Source organism: Haliaeetus albicilla, chromosome 4, assembly GCF_947461875.1.
Source record: "Haliaeetus albicilla chromosome 4, bHalAlb1.1, whole genome shotgun sequence".
Taxonomy (NCBI): Eukaryota; Metazoa; Chordata; class Aves; order Accipitriformes; family Accipitridae; genus Haliaeetus; species Haliaeetus albicilla.
In genome coordinates, this window is record NC_091486.1 from 7043446 (window position 1) to 7062807 (window position 19362).

The 19362-nt window shown below is 43.5% G+C and overlaps 1 protein-coding gene across 1 annotated transcript in view; it reads left to right on the plus strand.

The window, feature by feature from the left end:
• The first annotated feature begins 4727 nt into the window (after nucleotides 1-4727).
• Nucleotides 4728-19362, plus strand: part of NXPH2 (neurexophilin 2) — a 40652-nt gene continuing 26017 nt past the window's right edge. The window contains exon 1 of the mRNA XM_069780776.1: nucleotides 4728-5212. Coding sequence (XP_069636877.1) covers nucleotides 5159-5212 — 54 coding nt within the window. The 5' untranslated portion in view covers nucleotides 4728-5158. The remainder of the gene's footprint in view (nucleotides 5213-19362) is intronic.

Here is a 19362-nt window from a genome sequence, read left to right on the forward strand (position 1 = left end):
AACACCATGTACCAGTGTATTTGGTTTGCATGGCAAAGTTTTGGTAGCGTGGGGGCTACAGGGGTGGCTTGTATGAGAAGCTGCTAGAAGCTTCCCCTGTGCCTGACAGAGCCAATGCCTGCCAGCTCCAAGACAGACCTGCTGCTGGCCAAGGCCGAGCCCATCAGCAACAGTGGTAGTGCCTCTGGGAGAACATTTAAGAAGGGGGAAAAAGAAAACTGTGCTAGTGCAGCCAAGAGAGGAGTGAGAATATGTGAGAGAAATAGCCCTGCAGACCCCCAGGTCCGTGAAGAAGGAGGGGGAGGAGGTGCTCCAGGCGCCGGAGCAGAGATTCCCCTGCAGCCCGTGGGGAAGACCATGGTGAGGCAGGCTCTCCCCCTGCAGCCCAGGGAGGTCCACGGTGGAGCAGATCTCCACCTGCAGCCTGGGGAGGACCCCACACTGGAGCAGGGGGATGCCCGAAGGAGGCTGGGACCCCGTGGGAAGCCCAAGCTGGAGCAGGCTCCAGGCAGCACCTGTGGCCCCATGGAGAGAGGAGCCCAGGCTGGAGCAGGTTTGCTGGCAGGACTTGTGACCCTGCAGGAGACCCACACTGGAGCAGTCTGTGCCTGAAGGACTGCAGCTCATGGGAGGGACCCACGCTGGAGCAGTTCATGAAGAACTGCAGCCTGTGGGAAAGACTCATGTTGGAGAAGTTCATGGAGGACTGTCTCCCATGGGAAGGACCCAATGCCAGAGCAGGGCAAGAGTGAGGAGTCCTCCCTCTGAGGAGGAGGGAGTGGCAGAGACAATGTGTGACAAACTGACCGCAACCCCCATGCCCTGTCCCCCTGTGCTGCTGGTGGGGAGAAGGTAGAAAAAATCAGGAGTGGATTTGAGCCTGGGTAGAAGGGAGGGGTTGGGGAAGGTGCTTTAAGATTTGGTTTTATTTCTTGTTACCCTACTCTGGTTGGTTGGTAATAAATTAAGTTAATTTTCCACAAGTCGAGTCTGTTTTGCTCGTGACAGTAATTGGTGAGTGATGTCTTCCTGTCCTTATCTCGACCCACAAGCCTTTTGTTATAATTTCTCTCCCCTGTCCAGCTGAGGAAGGGAATGATAGAACGGCTTTGGTGGGCACCCAGCGTCCAGCCAGGGTCAACCCACCACAATTAGAGAATATATTTTGAACAGAGATAGATTAGGCATTAATGATGTTCCACAAGACTACAAACGTCTAAATTTGGATGTTCACTCACATTCAAAAAAGATTAATTCCAATGAGAATAGACAAAAGAAAAGTTTTACTAGGCTAACACAGGAAATTGAATGCTATTGCCTGAGAGAGACTGCCTGGCTCACATAATTAATAAAATTCGAGAAGCAATCTGTACTTTATAGATGTTTTCAGCTACACATTGTCAGAAGGAGGAAGAAGAGCTCATTAAGATAAAGCAGTGACTGCAAAAGGACAAGTGTGCATAAAACCAGGTATCAAATACAGTAAATCTGGAAACTAGAAGTTAGAAGGAGGTTTTCAAATGCCAGAGGAGTGAACTTTTGGAACAGCTTCCTGATGCAGCAAGGGATTCCCCCCACTCCTAACTACCTAATTTAAAGACGGATCTTGAAGAGTTTCCAAAAAGAACCTAACACTTCACTGTCTACAATCAAGGGAGATGGATTGAATGACACAGACTGCTCTTTCCAGTCCAGCGTTCCTGATATTTGGAAACAGAGTGAGGAGTCTTAGTACTAAGAAGAGCAAAAGTTGATGCCAGCATTTTAAATTAACTTAGAAGAATGAGATTTGAGAATTGAATTGAGGTTGAATGACAGATGGGTCTAATGCTAACTACCGGTTTTACTTGTTTGTGCTTATAAATTACTTGATAAAGGAATAAAAATTACTATTGACTTCATGCATGAGCATTAGAGATCATGTGTTAATCAGATATTTTTCACTGCCTTGTAGCAGCCAAGATGCTTTAGTAGGACCCTGGGCTCTTAGTTTAGTTTTTCCACAGCTCACTCATCAATCCATTTCTAGAGAGATTAGGATTACTTCTGGCAGTATACAACTGTTATTTCCTGAGATGAACAAACTATTTGTTATTGTGCCTTAAAATTAGACCAGAAAATTTTCTTTTCCCCATTTAAATGATCTTTGAAGATCATGCTAACATGCCAAAGCAAGGGAATGCAAAGCTCAGGCCTTATATTCTGTTCTTAACAAACACTACCGTGACTTTTCCGGGAAGCAATACAAATAACAATAGTACTTATCACTTACTGTGCACGGTGCTTTTCATCTTCAAAGCGCTTTACAAATATTTACTGCTAGTTAATCTAGAAAAAGTATGATTTAAGGCCAGCTTCTGATAGCTTATGTGACAAAGTTAATGTCATTTAAATCGAGTCTGTTTGTATTTAATAGGATAGAACTACAGTACTTCAGTTTAAACACTATGGTTCCATTAAAAGCCAATTACAGAAATTCAGCTTTCCTTAAATTTATAAAGCACAGCTTTTCATTTTAAAAAAAGATCTATCTAAATACTTCATCCGAATTTCGTCTTCATAATTCTAACTAATTGCATAACAGTCTTTTCACCCAGCTGCATAATGCAATTCGTCATGAGAAAATAAAATCTTTGCGCCGCACTTGCAGGCAGTACCGCCTGCGAGCAGTAGATAGCGCTCAAGATGTTTCCATTTATTATAAGGACCCGAGGCCGGGCCACCACCTCCGTCCGAGCCCGGCGCAGGTAAATTCTTACTTACCTGGCTCATCCCGGCACAGGGTGCTCAGCACAAGAGCCTTGGTCAGCCCAACACAGCGATTCCTTACGGCTAAGCCAATAACTGGCTCGTTTACTTGTGCAAAAATATAATTTCAGTACCATAGAAAATATCATTTTTCAATACTAAACATAGGCATAGCGGCATTTAACTATTTTCCATCCAGGAGGTGAAGGCAACTTTGGGGTTTAAATTCTAATGGGTAAATCCGAACATATTTTATGCTTATCATTCTATATTAAAAATAAAATCAAAGGGGAGCACAAGAGGTTGAAGACCACTAAAATAAACACTTTAAAAATAACTTTTAAATACTGCTACAAAAAGTAACCATGTGAATTACATTATAATAGATTGACTCACTGACCATCACCATGTCAGTTTTTTCTCTCAATCTTTGCATCTGCTGCAAATGAACCCGTTTTAGAGTTGTTCAGTTTATAGGTAGTTTCCTTTGCTATAGATCAAGCATCTTTTCTGAACCCAAATGAGAGAACGCGATTTGTGGCTTGATTGCATCCACATGATACGTTTTAGGAGACACCTAGCAGCAGATCTAAGAAAAGAACCAGTGGGTTATAACAACTAAATAACCACAATCTTTATTGGGTAAAATCACGGCTGCTCTCAAGTGCAATAAAACGTCTTGCAAAGCTGTTTCCACTGGCGAGAACTTTAGGGGTTGAAAATACAAAGGTAGTCAAAATGTAACCCGAATGCAGACCTAGTAAGAAGATGAGATGGGGCAACCAAGAATTAAGAGGAAACTAATCTGCAAATGACAGGCAAGGTTTGGAAGCTGAAACCACTACCCCCCACTTCAGCCCACTGGCAGAGAGCTTGCGTATCACATCACATAATGAATTACCGATTCACAAATGCCGGCACTGCCAGACTTGACACGGACGTATCTGTTATGGGTAACGGTGCCACCACTTCGGTCCCAGGCCACGTGGGAGGCCTGTGTGCCGAACATGGCCGGGGTTTCCATCCCACTGCGGCCTGCCGCGCTCAAAACTTCATTTCCCCTTTCCAGGTTGCCACGTTACAAGGTTGTCACTCCTGCAGCTTGGAAGCACAGCAACCAAATTTTCAGGCTGCTCATGCCCACCTCAAAAGCGGGCCCGGAGCGTATTCATTAATTTACGTTATTAAATGGAAATAAGCTCAGAGAGACTCCTTTGGAGACGGATCCTCCGGCCCTCTGGGCTCCCAGCACGCCCGGGCGCCGTTACCGAAGCCCCGCTTGCCCCACGGCTCCAGCAGCACCGCTCTTCCCCGCTCCCCTGTGCAGCCCGAGCCCCACACAAGGACCCCACTTGAACTTGACCCTGTCCCCACGCCCACTCGAGGGGACGCTGTCCCCAGCTGACGGACGCATGGTGTCCCCAGGGCAGGCCGAGGGTCCCGGCCGGGCAGGCGGGTGCCAGGGCAGGCTGCAGGGCCCACCTATGCCGCCATGTCTCCCCTCACAGCTGGGGAGAGGAAACGCGTTGAGTTTCCCCACACGGACCACGGGTGCCCACCCGTGTGTGGGTGCCGGGGGGGGTAGATCCAAATGGAGCTGTGACGGTGCATTTCCTATAAAAACGGGACCGGGGTGGGGGGTGAGCGTCAAGTCAAACCCTTCACCTGTCTCTCCTTTTACACCAGAGCGGGAGGCCAACGGCAGGGCCGGGCGGCGGAGGTTCCCTGAGGGAAGGCAGCGCCGGGATCGCTTCTCCCGCCGGCGAAGCCAGGCTCTGGTCCCCAGGGCCGCCTTTCCCCTCCGGGCAGGGCGGCGGGGGGTGACTGCGGGGCGGAGGAGGGGCCGCCGCGTCTTTCAACTTTGCCGGCGGAGGGCCGCCCCGCCCGGGGCAGCGGGGTCTCCTCAGCGCCCGGCGGGAACGTGCCGCCCCCCCCCCCCGCCCCTTCACGACGGCTTTCCTCAACTTCGGCCCGGCCGGGCGGCTCCTCCACCCCGGCAGCACCATGACAGGCTCCGGCCGGCGGCGAGCCGCCAAGCCGCCGTTGCTCGGCGGCGGGCTGTGAGAGGGTTTCCCCTCCTCCCCGCGGGGGGTTGCCGCGGCCGCCCGACCCGGTTGCGCCGCCGCCTCCCGCCTTCTTCTTCCCGCCTTCCCGCCTCCCGCTCGCCATGGCCGCCCGCGGAGCCGAGAGGCGCGGCGCGGAGCGGAGCGGCAGTGCCGGGGTCTCGCCGCTGCCTGCCAGCGCCCCGTGAGGGGGGACAAGCGGGGCGGTGTGTCCCTACGCTCAGTCCTGCCCGCCCCCCCCCCCCCTCCACCACCACCACCAACCACCCCCCCAACTCCCCTCCTCCCCGGAGCGGAGATGTGCGAGACCCGTGTGAGGGGAGTCTCCTCCTAGACCGGCAGCCAGGATGGTGCACCTGCAGCCCCTACCCCTCGTCGTGGTCCAGGGCGTCCTCCAGCTCGTAAGTCTCCTTCCCCGAGCCCCCCCCCCCCCCGGCCCCCTTTGCCGCAAGACTTTTGGGGAACGGGCCCCCTTCCCGCCGGGGAGGGCGGCAGGCGCGGTCTCCCGTGGAGGCAAAAGGCAGGGTTGACTGCGAGCAGCCCGCCACCACACCAGCGGGCAGCCTCCCACAGCCCCGACACCTGGTTTTATTGCTTTTTAATTTTTTTTTGTTGTTGTTGTTATTATTTTAACTGCGTCTGTGCTTTTTTTTGTTCCGCGCGTTGGCTGCTCGGCGGGCTCGTTCGGGATGTCGGGGTACTCCGGTTGGCCGAGCGAAGAGGGGGAGCCGGGGGTGCCCCGGGATGCGCCGGCAGCCGCCGCGGAGCCGGGCACGGCGGGCCGGTGGGTGGGTGCCGAATACCGTCCTACCCCCCCCCCACACCCCGAAACTGTCCGTTCCCGAAAAGTTTTGCGCTGTCCTCAGTGTTCCGTGGGCACGACACAGCGGGTTGCGTCGGTAAGAGTCACCTGCGCTTTGAAAGCTCCCTCCGTAGAGTTTCGGCTTGCTGCGGCGCACGCCGGGGTGTTGGTTAATTTTTATTGTAGGCTGCCGCACATGCCTGTGCTGTGCTACGTATCCCTTTGCAGGCGGAGGGGGGAATTTGGGGACTGACAAGGCGAAATGCAGACTTCAAAACGGGGAGCTGGGCAGGGGAGGGAAGCGGAGCGCGGTGCGCGGCTGGAGACCGGTACGCGACGAGCGCAGCTGCTCCCGCGGCCACAAAATTGCCCTGGCTGTGGGGCGGTCGTGGTGGAAAACAAATGCTCTTAATGTTCGCGTTAACGTGGCGGGAGAGGTTAAACAGCGGAAAAATGGTATTGGCAAAAGAGTTTGGCAATCTTCACTTTAACAAGTATTATTAAAATGGTATTTCGAACTTGTTGGGCGGGGGGGGGGGGAGTTTTGTTTTTACTCCCGTAATTACCTCTGATCCGTGCTGCAAAAGTTACGCCTCTCTTCCCCGGCTGCCTCGTATCTGAAAGTTTGTCACTGTAGTCAATAGGGAGTGTGTAATAAACCTTGAAGGGATTAAACACCCTCCTTAAGAGCCGGAGTCTAATATTACAGCATGAGTTGATTGATTAGTTTTTGAGGAAGCTTATGTCAAATTCTAATCCGGTTTTGGATTGTGCTTGTCGTGTAATGTTTTTTGCTCCAGTACTTTATCATAGCAATGAAGTAGCGAGCTGCAGTCCTGCGATAAGGCACACATTTCTTTCACACTCCTATCCTTTTGGACAATAAAAGACTGTTTACATTCTTCACATTCTTGCAGCCCAGTTTCCAGCCAAACAACGCGCAGGGGTGAGAGATGAGAAAAGAGAGCCGTAAATGGATTACAAAGTTGCTGAGCGGAAGGGAACCAAATAAAACCGCTCCTTCCTCACACCTACAACCTCTCTCACTCACTCACACCCTCCTTTTCATTTTTTTAAACTGATACCAAAGGGATTGATTAAAACTTGTATCAACAGGGATCGCGTTTGTTACCCAAGGTTTTATGGATGATGTTGGGAAGTTGCTTGCTGTGGTCTTACATGCCTTGAGTGAAGGCTGACTGAAGAAGCAAAGTTGCTGTCTTGAATTAAACAAAAATCATGCATAGTCAGTGCAGATTTTCAGGTGGATGTGGCACTCAGCTCACCCAAGAGTATTTGTTTCTTCTGCGTTCTTTATATACAAACCAGCAAAGTTTTGGAGTCAGTTAGTTTTACAGCTTGCATAAATTAGTTTAAATAATAAATTAGAGCAAAATGAGAATGTGTGATATTTTTGAGGTATCTTTAGGTATACCTTTTAATGCTAATCTGTTACTAAAAAGTTGTGTAAATACATTTTGGCATACTATTACCAGAACATCTGGTTAAAGTTACAGCTTATTGTAAATTGAGTTGAGAAATACTTGACGCTGGTGGTAACGCATTGAATACAAGTCACTGTGCTATTCTTTGTTCTCTGGCCAGTATTTGGAGGGACTGGTGGCTTCCTGGAATCTAATGAGCAGTTTTAGCAGGCAGGCATTGGTGGTACTAATTCTTGACTTTTTTTTTTTTTTTTTTTCCCAAACCAAACATCAACGTGGTTAATATTAATACAACACTAAAGGCTCAGCATTTCAGCCAAGAGAGAAAAAAATGTGGGTTTCAGTGTTTCAATACAGCAGCATTCTAGTAACCCAGAAATGCTGGCATCAAATCCTTCCTGATGGTGTAATCTTAATTCTTTGTGAAATCAGAGAAGCTAGAATGCAAAATAGTTTGCCACTGTATTTTAGTGAAAGTAGAAGTACTTGTTTTATTAGATTTGAATTAAAAAGCTTGCTTGGCTTTCAAATACCAAAGTGTGGTATCTACTTACCTACTTCTTAAAGATGTGTAAATGTAGGATAAAAACTGTGTAAAACTTCACAAATTTGAGGAGATGCTAAGGATTAAGGCAGACCATCTCGCTGAATTTCTGAAAGCAGTGTTAGTTAGGTGATTATTATATGCTGTATCTAATATTGTTCAGTCAGAAGTTCATGTTTAGCACTTCCTTAATAGAGTGTGGATGTATTTTTTGTAGCATGTTCCTGGATTATTGTTTTGATTAGTAGATGGTGTACCAGTATGCATGCAGCATGAGCACAAATATATTTCTTAAACTACTTTGCATATTTGGGGATATTAAACAGTAAGGAAGCCTGCTATAGGGTCACGTTAAGGTGCCAACTTGCTTCTGTATAAATGCGTTCATTTTAAAAGTCAGGTTTACCTTATATTGTCAATATAGATCAAAATAATAATTTGCAATGCACAGTCACTACATGTCTGGCTGTTATTGATAAGAAGACCAAAAATTATTGTATTGTATTATCATTAGCAGGTACTCTTGCTTTACTATTAATTTTCAGTAAGCTTTTTTCAATTGTCACATAATTGCTGAATGCCCTGTTAGTTATCTCTTTATAAATAAGAGTTCTACATGTTGGAAATTGAAAAGACTGGAGTATTAGGTTTATATGGTTTATAGTATGCCTGCTAGTGTTTTGTTAAGTTAGCTTTAAATGCCTTAAAGGGAGGGGGGCTTCTGCTACTTCCCTGGGAATACTTCTTGTCATTTTAAAGTAATCTTGTTTAAAAAAAATTAAAAATGCTGTCAGTATCCAGTGTTTTCTTTTCATGTTATTAATTTGCACCTTTAAAATGTCATGTTTCATAACATTGTTTAAAATAGCTTATATGAGGTCTTCAAAATGTATGACATTTCCCCCTTTAAGAAAGAAAGAGGGAAAAAACCATAAGGGCAGTATATAGGTTTTGAATCAAGAAGCTGAGTTTGCTTCAGCTGTAGATAGCTAGTATAGCTACTACTTTCTCTTTGTCTTGGCAAGCTATAGTTACAGTCAAACACTCACAGACAGGACCTGGGTAATCAGGCACCTTAACTTATTTGTTTATTATGGCACCTCTGCGGTCTGAAATTAAGAAAGGATTACAGCAGCATTTTCTAGTGCCTGTAGTTCAAGTTGCATCAGCATTCCTATCAAGAAACTCTCTTCTAACATTGTCATTGGGCAGAGCTGTCACCATGTTAGAAACCTAGGAATCAATTATTTACAAACACTTAAAAGCAGATAATTTTTTCCCAATAGTGTTTGTATAGATGATAAATAATTAGGAAAAAAGACAAAGTATATTATTTCAAGATTCTTTTCCACCAAGATTGAAGTATAGCATTTGATATGAGTGAAATTCAGTGACAGGTTGGTTGTCTTGGACTTTTCAAGGGCTAAAATTTTTAACCATAACAAAAAACAATTTGTCAGACAATGAAGCCAAAATTTTTAGAGTGTTTTTTTTTTTAAAGAGAATTTAAGGTTCTTAACAACTTGAGCTAGAAAGAATATTTATAACTTGCTATAGTGCAAGACATTGCTTCATAAGCAGAAATAGCTTGAAAACTGAGATAAAGCTGCATTTCCATTTAAAATATGTATGCTATGTGAGGCGTAGAAACACAGAGGTGTGTTCCTCCTGGCTATTGAAATTTTGTCTCCGTAGCCTTGCAAACATGGTCTACATAACATGCCCTTGCAGTGAGAATCAGAAATAGGGACCATGCAAAACTCTCAACTCTGTTTCAGAAAGGTAAACGCTTCCCTCCGGTCATCTTGAAGTGCACAGATGAAATTCCATCCCTCTTAATTTCAGGGAGATCTTTCTCATGAAATACATTGGTCCCAACGTTTCATTTGGTTTATTTTGGTATTTTTCTCGATGCTGTAGGCATTGTAAGCCTACATCTCATTCTTGTGTAATAAAGTAATATAAGTAACCCAAGGAATGCAGGCAGTTTGAAGTTGAAGACAGCTCAACAAATGCTGGTTTTCAGCAGTTCGAGAATTTATTATCCTGAACGAGGAGTTATGTGTTAAGGTGGATGGGGCTAGGTTTAGCGAGGAAGTTAACATGCAACAGTAAACTCAGCTTGTCCTTACGCCACATCTTTTGACCCAGTTCTGTAGAACTGGTGACTGATATTATTCAGTTTATTTGTAGGTTGACTAGGGCACAGAAATTTTATAGATCCTATTTAAAATCTGTACAGCAAGTCTGTTTGATTTATGTCCAGTAGACCGCAAGATACCTCAGGCTTCCCTAGCACAAGGCATGTAAAATCCAAGTCTCAATCTTTCCATCTGTAACATGGAAAGTATTTTTCTGCCATTGTAAAGCACTTTGAGAGCTACATGTCAGAGATGTGCTGTAAGTACTTCTCCTTACTGGTACCGCAGTGTAACCAACAGGCAAGCGAAACAAAGATCGGTGGAGCCCAAACACTAAATTGGGATGCACTGATCGGTCCCACCTTTCTGTTTTGCATCCTGAGCCTTGGATTCTGCAAGAAGGGAACTCGAGCATGGGGATCGAAAGGGAGCAGCAGAAACCACTTGCTGGTCTGGACATTCAGGGCATCAGAGATGTGCCGCTCTGCTCTAGGTGCACCAAATTCCTCCTATAGTGTTGAAAATTTTACCCTTAATCAACACTTCATAAATAAAATGTATGAGGAGAAGCAGGAGCTGCTCAGCATGGCACAGCATGGGACTCTGCCAGTGATTCCTAGCCTGTGAGGTGTTAACCTGTGTTTGGCTCAAGTATTGAGTAAGACACGGTAATTCTTGGGCACTTCTGGTAAATAGCTGCAATAAGGAAGGATCAGTGTTAGTCTGTGCTGAATGGTTTTAAGACAACAGCTGTAATTCCATAGGTGTGGGTTGCATCTTGAAACAGAGAGCTGTTCTGGTGCTCAGGGAAGACTGTCCGGAAGACTGTCTCTTTGAGCCTTTGACATGTACTTGTCAATGTATTGAAACCAAATGCAGTGAGGAAAAAGGAAGAGATTTTTGCCTTTATCACAAAATTGCTGTGATAAGTGACTCTTTAAAAGCTTGTGTGCTTCACAGGACAGTGCATTTGCTCTGTGAATCTGTCTGCTAGTCCTGATTTTTGCCCACCTCTTGTAACTCACCACTTCGCTATACCCATTATAAAGCAAAAATACTGGCCTTGAAATTTTTACTAGATCAAAACTTGCAGAATTGGAAAAGAGGAAAGTGCAAGTTCCATTCACATGACTACTATAAATTCATCCCGAACTTGATTTCCAAACATCCTATTTTGGGGAAGCTTTGGCCTTTCACTTCAAATCTTAAATATACTTATGTGTATTTCCCCAACCCCATTCATTGTTTCCATTCCATTTTCATTCTCTCAATTTCCTACCATGTAGCTGTAGTTTATGTAGTTTGTTTATGTAGTTAAAGAATCAGAGTTAAAGAAAATAATGGGTGGACATGCTAGGTAGGTTCTGCTTCCAGCAGAGCATCAGTACTGTTAAGTAAGGCCATGAGAGTCATGTTTCACCCTCTTAGAGTCCCTTTCCCCCACTTTAGCACTTTTCACACTTGCAGGTTTTCTCTGATACACTTACCTATATTCATCCCATTTATCAGTTGTTTCCTTCTGGCACATGCTTCAGAAACTACTACGGTACCATTGTAGCACTGAAAATATGCTAGCATCTGTGCAGAGTCAGGCAACACAATCATGCCCGCACGTCGAGTCACGCACTTGGGATACACTCTGCATTAAATGAACCGATGGAGGAGCCTCAACATCAGGCTGCAGCCCGGGAGTCTGCACCTCGCAGCTTGGAGCACGGGCTGGAGCCCTAACATTCACCTGCTCTCAGGCTCCACATACCAGGCACTTGGGGTGCTGGAAGAGCTATGGGTCCTGTGCAGAAATACCGGATTTGTCAGTACTCTGCCAGGTGAGCAAGAGATGGGTCGGGGGGCAGGTGGATGAGTTTCTGGATGAATCTCACAAAACCTATGAGGTTTGCAGGTCAGGACTTGGAAAACACCATTAATCCCTTTTCTGTAGGGAATCTCCTTGTAGGCTGGCGCTCTGTGTCAGCTATAAGCTCAGTTGCAGATAACAAAGAGGTTATTTCAGGATTGGAAGGACAAGGAAACAAATTAAGAGTGGAGAGGAAATAAAGGGCTATGGCGATGGGTTCACGGTTAAGACTACGTAGTTTTGTCCTTGCAGCAGAGATTTCAATGCTGGTACCATGCTCTGCTGTCCCTGCAATGGCAGCGCTTACTGTAAATACAGAATTTGAATGACTTGACTGTAATTTAAGGTAGAACTAAAAAGCTGTAAGAGCTGTAGTTCTTGAGATAGGTTTTCTCTTTGTTCCCAACAATTGGTAGTAATAGAAGCTCTTATTAGCAGGGAACTGAAAATGAAAGAATAGGGAGAAATAAAAAATAAAACTAAGAATCTAATGTCTCTAAAATCAGTTTTTTATGTGCATTGGGACCAATTTTTGTTATTGTGTCATTACAGTGCAAAGTTGAGGCTACTTTGAATGCTCTAATTCTGCTTCTCCAGCTCCAGCATGTTTGTTTTATGTTTATGATCAGTTGAGAATTTCCTGACTTTATAGTACGTGCTTTTCGTGATGACCAGGTATTTCTAATACCATGAATCACCAGTATAAACACAACTTTAATTTCATCTTGCTGTATCCATTATCTAGGAAAATAAAACACTGTGCATAGAAGTGTTTCTATATTTGTTCTGTTATTATGTAGATTTAAGGGCTTTTTATGGTTCTGATGGAGAAGGAGCTGGCTGTGCTTGAGGCTGACCTGAAGAAAAAAAAGCACTGGGACTTTGGTGAGGAAGTAAGAGGTGAATATGAGAGAGGCGAAGATGATGGAAGTAAAACAGCCCTGTGGACAGGTGGAGTGAGCCCAAGCAGCTACGGGAGGAGGAGAGGGACAGACAGACCAACAGTAACAAGGAATATTCCCACAGTAACATCAAGCTCTGCGTGTGAGAGGCCGTGGTGGGTCCTTTCTGCCTGTTACTCTTCCCACTGGAGAGAATTTGGGAGTGGGATTTTTCCAACCAGCCCCTCAGTAGGGGAAAACAAAGAAGGAAGATTTGAGCTCTCTGACTTACTCCATCTGTTTGATTGTACAAGTGCAAGAATTTGGTGATTGCCATGAGCGGTTCTGGGTACTGTTGCTGTTTTCATCCCATGAAGGGGGATGGGGAACCACAAAGCTTAGCAGCCCAGGAGGGTAAAATATGGGACCTTGAAGTTTTTTTCCTGTAAGACTGCTTGGCTCTTTCCTCCTTGCAAGCACCTGATGATTGCTTCTGTTGTTCATTACATGTGTTTGGAAAGTTGGAACTGCTGTTCCTCGTGGGGCTTAGAGGGTCTCATGGCCAGTGATTTGTTCTCAAGCCTTCAGCTGTAGCTGTTACTAGTGAGTGTGTTCCTCCACCACTGGCAGCCTTAACCATACAAGGTATTCCCAAGTTGAATCCTCTCCTTACTCCAAGCAGTTGGGTGGTTCTTAGAAGAAGAAACCTTCAGAAATTGTAGTGCAGAATAGGTACGTAACAGTAATTTTATAGTACTCTGTAGTTGGACTTCATGGTACTTTTATAGTCGAGATGTGTTACATGTGTGCCGTCATTATTTTGGGAAACCGAAGGAACAAAAGCTGGCTCAGCATAACAAAATAGAGCTTCAGGCCACAATTCTCAACTTCACCTGCAGTAGACCAGGAGAATATTCTGCATAGCAGAATAGACCCTCTCCTTCACTGGCCTGTCTTGATACAAAGACAGAGGCAGGGATGAACTTTGTCAGAGGAGAAGCTGGCTTCTGTGGTGTGTTTGCATCCATTGTGAATGACCATATGTTGATTAGTGTGGTTCATTGCTTAGGATTTTAACCCCTTACTTCTTAGGTGGCACTGCATGCATTTTCCAAGTTGAATGTTAGTGCTGTTCCACATGCTTTCCTCAGATAAAATTCTAATGTGTCTACATTTTTAATGCACTAACATGATAGTTTGGTATTTTTTGTCTCCAAAAGACAAGAAAATGTATAACGAAGTACACGTATTTAAAGTACAATAAACTGTAAGTGGGTTCTAGTCATCTCAGAGCCACGTATTTGGAAATTGAGGAAATTCAGTGGTTGTACTAAAGAGAATGTGTGAATGACAAATAAATAGCTTTATCCCTACCTTTAAGTGACACTTTGAGGAGGAAAACCTAAAATACATTAAAAAAAAAAAAACCCTGAATATCCTTACAGTATATTTTAATATAATATATTTATTTCATATGCTACAGGGCAGAGGTTGCATTGTGAGGCCTTGGTCTACATGAGCACATGGAAACCCCACTGTACTCCTTGTTTCATGAGGTTCAGCCCAACTCCAGTCTGGAAGTCAAATATGGTATCACAAGTCAGTGCCACTATATCTTGCTGAGAGACCAGATTGGCAAGGTTTAAACCTAAATATGTCTAAACAGCCTCTAGATTTAAATGCAGATTAAAGTGCAGGAGAAACAACTGTACGACTGCTGGTTGTAGGCCACATAGTCGTGTGTTCCCATGTGTCAGGAAGATAGTACTGCTAAAGTCTTAATTTTACAGATTTTAATGTTTAATTTGGGGATAATTACAAAATCCTTCTCTTACACTTTATTCTGTTATGGACTCTTAAAATACGCTTTTAGTTTGGAGCCTCCCTGGTTTAAGAGCAAGTAAAAATGCCTGTAAGATATTCAGAAACAATAAAAAAAGCCAGGAAGCAATATGTTAAGTAAGTTAAAGATGAAACTTCAATCTTCAAACTTTTTTTTTCTTTTTTTTTTTTTTTAAGATTAAAGCTCTGTAGCAGCTGAAAAGAGCTGTGGAATCTGATCTTAATTGGCCAGCACAGGGACATTTTCGGAGTGACATAATGTGGAGCAAGGGAGGAGGGAAGCCCAGTCCTTCAGTTTCTTAAGCAAACAGTGTGCCAGGGAGAAGGCTAAAGCTTGTGTTGTTTTCCACTCATTAAACTAACAAAAATGCTAATCAGCTTTGCGGAAAGATTCATAGTAGATAATGTTACTTCTGTGGCTGTGGCGCCACTGAAGAGTTATCAGGTGTGTTTGTTAGCCTGGGCCATTCAAATTAGATGATTGAAACACTTATATGTGACAATCACTCACTAAATTGCACCTCACTTTCTTTTAAAACAGATTAAATTTTGTCCATTGGCTAATTTCAATTCTGTCACTATTCAAGGCAGGGAAAAGACTGATGTCCTTATCGGGCCAAGTCCTGTGATACAGCTGCAGTTGTATGCCAGACTCTGCTTCATCTCTCTGCTGAACCGCTGTGTAGTTTACAGTCATTGAATTAGTCTTCCAGTACTGGAAACATCCATTTTTGAGTTAATTTTGAATCAAACTGCATGGTCTTCTGTGCTGAATGACAAATCCATCAGTCTTCTTCATGTTCCCCTGGCTTGGGTCTCCTCTCTGCTGTAAGGAAGTCTCTGGCCCTCCAGGGAGCTTTTCTAAGCTGCACTCTGTCGCGAGCTGCCTGCTTGCCACCTCTTTTTCTCTCTCCCTCTCCCCTCCATCCTCCTAAAGTTTTTTCCAAGCAGAGGATGCTCAGTTCCTCTGGGAGAAGCAGCAGCTTCCTTGCTTTCCTCTCCCTCCTGGAGATTCCCGCCTGATCCAAAGTACAGTAGCCAGGAGCAGGCAAAAAGACTATCTTCCTTTCTACTGCCCAGCTTCAATATTTTTTTAATTATTATTTAAAGCAAAACATACTGTATTTGTACAGGAAACAAATTAAATAGTTAAAACCACCTTTCCAGGATCTGTTAGTAGTCATTAGTTCACCCCTTGCTGAAAGCTGTCTGTCCCAACTCTCTGGTAGCAGATCAGTCCAAAGGCTTTATCAGTTTTGAGTTCTAGCTTATATTATATACTTCTAGAATGTTTCCATCTAAAATTGTCCATTTTTTAACTTGGTTGTTACAAGGCAAAATCTGAGTGGATATCCACCGTTAAAACAAAAGACTGGAACATGATATGAGGGCTGTCATACTTTTGGTTTTTGAGAAGCAAATTTTACAGAACTGCAGGTGCTATAGACACTGTACTATTTCTCTAAAACCCATATTTTTCCCTTCCGACACCTTCTCCCTATCAAGGTCTTGCTGTGGCAGTGAGCTGTGGTGTGTAAAATTTAGATCAAGACCAAGAGATACAACAAACTGCATTTCCACCACATTAGCATTCTGGGGGCACAGGCGGCTTTCTGTTTCTTTGTGCTTTCTCTCCTTCCCCCTAGAACCCAAAATCCCAGATTTTTTTTTTTTTTTTCCTACAGCAGTTCTGGTGAAATCACGGCTGATGTTTTTCCTTAAAGCTCTTAAAAAGTGGGAGAGCCATTCTCATCCATCTCACTCTTCGAGCCTCTTCTCATTTTTCTTCTCACTAAAACTCAGTATCCAGTTCCTGGCACCTAACTGAAGCTAGCTTAAAATAATACCAAGGTAGCTGAGTGTCTGACAGGAGAATAAATTCATTGTTGAGTTAGGACCTATTTGATTTTAAATAAATGAAATGCCTCTAAATGTAAGAATGAAAAAACATTACATACCTCATACTCAGATCCAGTTTATGGTATTCACCCCATAATCCTTTTATTCAGCTATGCATGACCTATGTATTATCAGCAATGGACAGCCTAACACTGCTGTGACTAGGGAATTTAAACTCCACATTTTATTTAACAAAACATTTTTGTGGATATTGGATGGGATCTGTTACTCTGCTTGCTTAGACTGAAGGTTCAGTGTTGCTGGTTTTAATACTTAATGTTGAACAATGGGGGAAGGAATGAATTTAAAATAGCTAACTTTGTATTTATGATGACTAAGAATACCATTCTGCAGAAATTTGCCTTCTGGTGAGTTTGCAATATTCTTTCAATGAACAGCACAGTTATATTTTTAGTGGAATAACAAGATTAATATGGTGAAAAATACAAATATAATAGGTATTGTATCTTTCTTGGGTTTTGATGGATTGGATTGTCTTGTCCAGTTCAGATTGACTACTAGATTTATTTTTAATTGATATCAATAAAGCTGGTAATGGTGAAGGAGAGTCAACTTTATGTTCTATTTAGATATTAAAGCTGTAGTCCTGATAACACAAACCAGTAGTCACTTAACTGACTTGTCCCATACCAGTGATATTAATATCCTTCTGTGCATTCAGGGAATATTGAGATAAACTGGTCTGTGCGCAGGAATTAATAAAGCCTGCTCTACTATGACTATGTGCCCTATGTCCCGATTTCTGTCTTACCCACTACAATTATTTAATAGAAATCTAATTATCCTTGAGATCACCAGCTCTGTCAGATCCGACTGAACTGCAAAGCATGGTTGAACAGTTATTTGAGTGGACTGACACACAGCTGATGTGCAACAGCATCATAGGAAGCTTGATTTTCTTAGGAAATGGGCTAAAATAATATTTGAAATGGAAACTAGTCTGAAAGCCAAAACACACCTGCATCCCAACCAGAAGTTCACCAGGACTTCTGGGGTGGCCACACTTCACGGTTTTGGTTGTTATTGTATAGACACATAGAGGATACAAAAGACATTTTAATCTTTCCTTGGCTGTAATGAAAGAATGGGCTACTGTATAATTCATTTGGTTCAGGCTCCTCTTCAAAATACTCAACTGGAAAAGAAGTAGTAATTAATTTTAGTGGGGTAAGAAAACCTACACAAATAAGGGGGGGGGGGGGGGGCGGATTTTCTCATTTCTTCAGTTTGAGAATAACATCTTAACTAAATATGGTCAGGAACTTTTCTACTTTTCTGAAAAATTCAAAGTCATTAAAAAACAGTACAGAAGTTATCTATATCACAGCTTTGAATTAAAAACCTGCAGTTTGCATAGAGTGCCTGAGAATGAGATGCAGCAAGCTCCCCACACAGAAGGGAGATACCTAGCACGGTCCCAAGAAGAAAGGAGCAGTAGCTTAAAATGTATCCCTTTTAGAAACTTCAGAGCCTTCCTCTGGGTTGCAAGGATGCCTTCTTTCACTTAGACTAGCAAGCTTTTTAAGGGAAGCTGGTTAGCCTAAGGTAGAACAGCTTTTAATGACTAATGAATAAATAGGTGATAACATCTCCATTCTCTCTGTGCAAATAAGTCAGTGCTTATCCCCTAATTAGGGTAGCAGAAGGGAAAGTGAGCCTGCATCTCTCAAGACAGTATCATATTTATCAAGGTAGGCAGTATTCTACAGGAGGGTGCTCAGTCCCTGCCCTCAAAGGGACTGAAAGCTGCTTGGATCTCCCTTTTGGAGGAAGAAAGAGAATAAGTACAAATTTGGTCTTTTTTTTTTTTTGGTGGGAAGTGGGATATGTATGCTCAAATTCAGTGAGAGCAGGAAAGTGACTTTCCTCTCACACCTACCAGAAGATGTACTTGCTCCTGCAAGGAACCACTGGATTAAAAAAACTAAAAACTAAACTAAAATAAAAAGTGGTGGAGGCATCATTGCAAGTATTTTTATCTCTTTCTGTGACCTTAGTCAAACGTGAGTGAAAACCACACCCTGGATCGGATCCTTCAACAGAAATCGATGAAGAAATGCCTAGACTTGTATCCCAGGAGAGCCCATACATGGATTAGGAGCTCAGGTGCTCCAAAACAAACTAAAGGGAATTTGCATTCTGAAAACATAAGGACTACTTGGGTCATGTGTCTTACAGTGTGGTTTTAGAGGTTATAGATTTAGGACCTAGGCATCTGTTATGAACCTGTGGAAAAACTGTACTTGCTGTCTCCCAAGCTCTCCCTGCTCTTTCGTTGTTTTCTTTAGCAGATGGATACCAGGAAAAGCTACCCAATATCTTCCTGTGATGTAGGATTGCTCATACTGAACACTTCCCAGTATTCTTCCTTTAGCGTTTTTTAGAGGGTCCCATGATAATCCCTAGGAAGTTTCACGGCTGATGGTATCGTATTGTTTAGTAAGTTTTTCCTAATACTATACACAAAGTTTTTCTAATTCCTTCCTGTTATGCTTAGCTATCTTCTCTTCTATGACTCTTGAGACACTTTGCTGTAGGCTGCATTATTTGCCTGTTCCTGGGGGCCTTTTCCTCAAAGAGCTACAATGTTAGCATTGTGAGTCACAGCAAGTTTTGCCTCTTTATTGATCTTTTCTACTGGTCATGTGTATTTGGAGTAACTTATATCTTTTTTTCTTCCCTCTTTCCTGTTGGTTTTCACAGAACATCTTAATGGGAAGGTATCTGCAGTGCTCACCCAACTTGCTAGGGTTAAAAGATACCATTTAAGCATAGAGGACTCTTGGTGAATTTGGCAATTTTGCAGATGAAGAAAATGGGCTAGATTCAGGAGGAAGACGTTCTCCTGGAATATTTTTTCTACTTCAAACTGCAATGCTTTCACTACCAAATATTTTTTATCCATCTCTGGGCACATAATCTAGGCAGTTTGGGTTTTTTTCTGGACATCAGCAGTCAGCCCATAAGGACAGGATAGTATGCATGCTATGCATATATTCTGAAGATGTGAACTACGTGACTATATTAGCACCATGCACAAGTTAACAAGCACAACACCAAAAGGTAGGAGTACAGTTAATGTGGTTTTGATCAGCTCAGAGCTCAGGGAGAACATTCT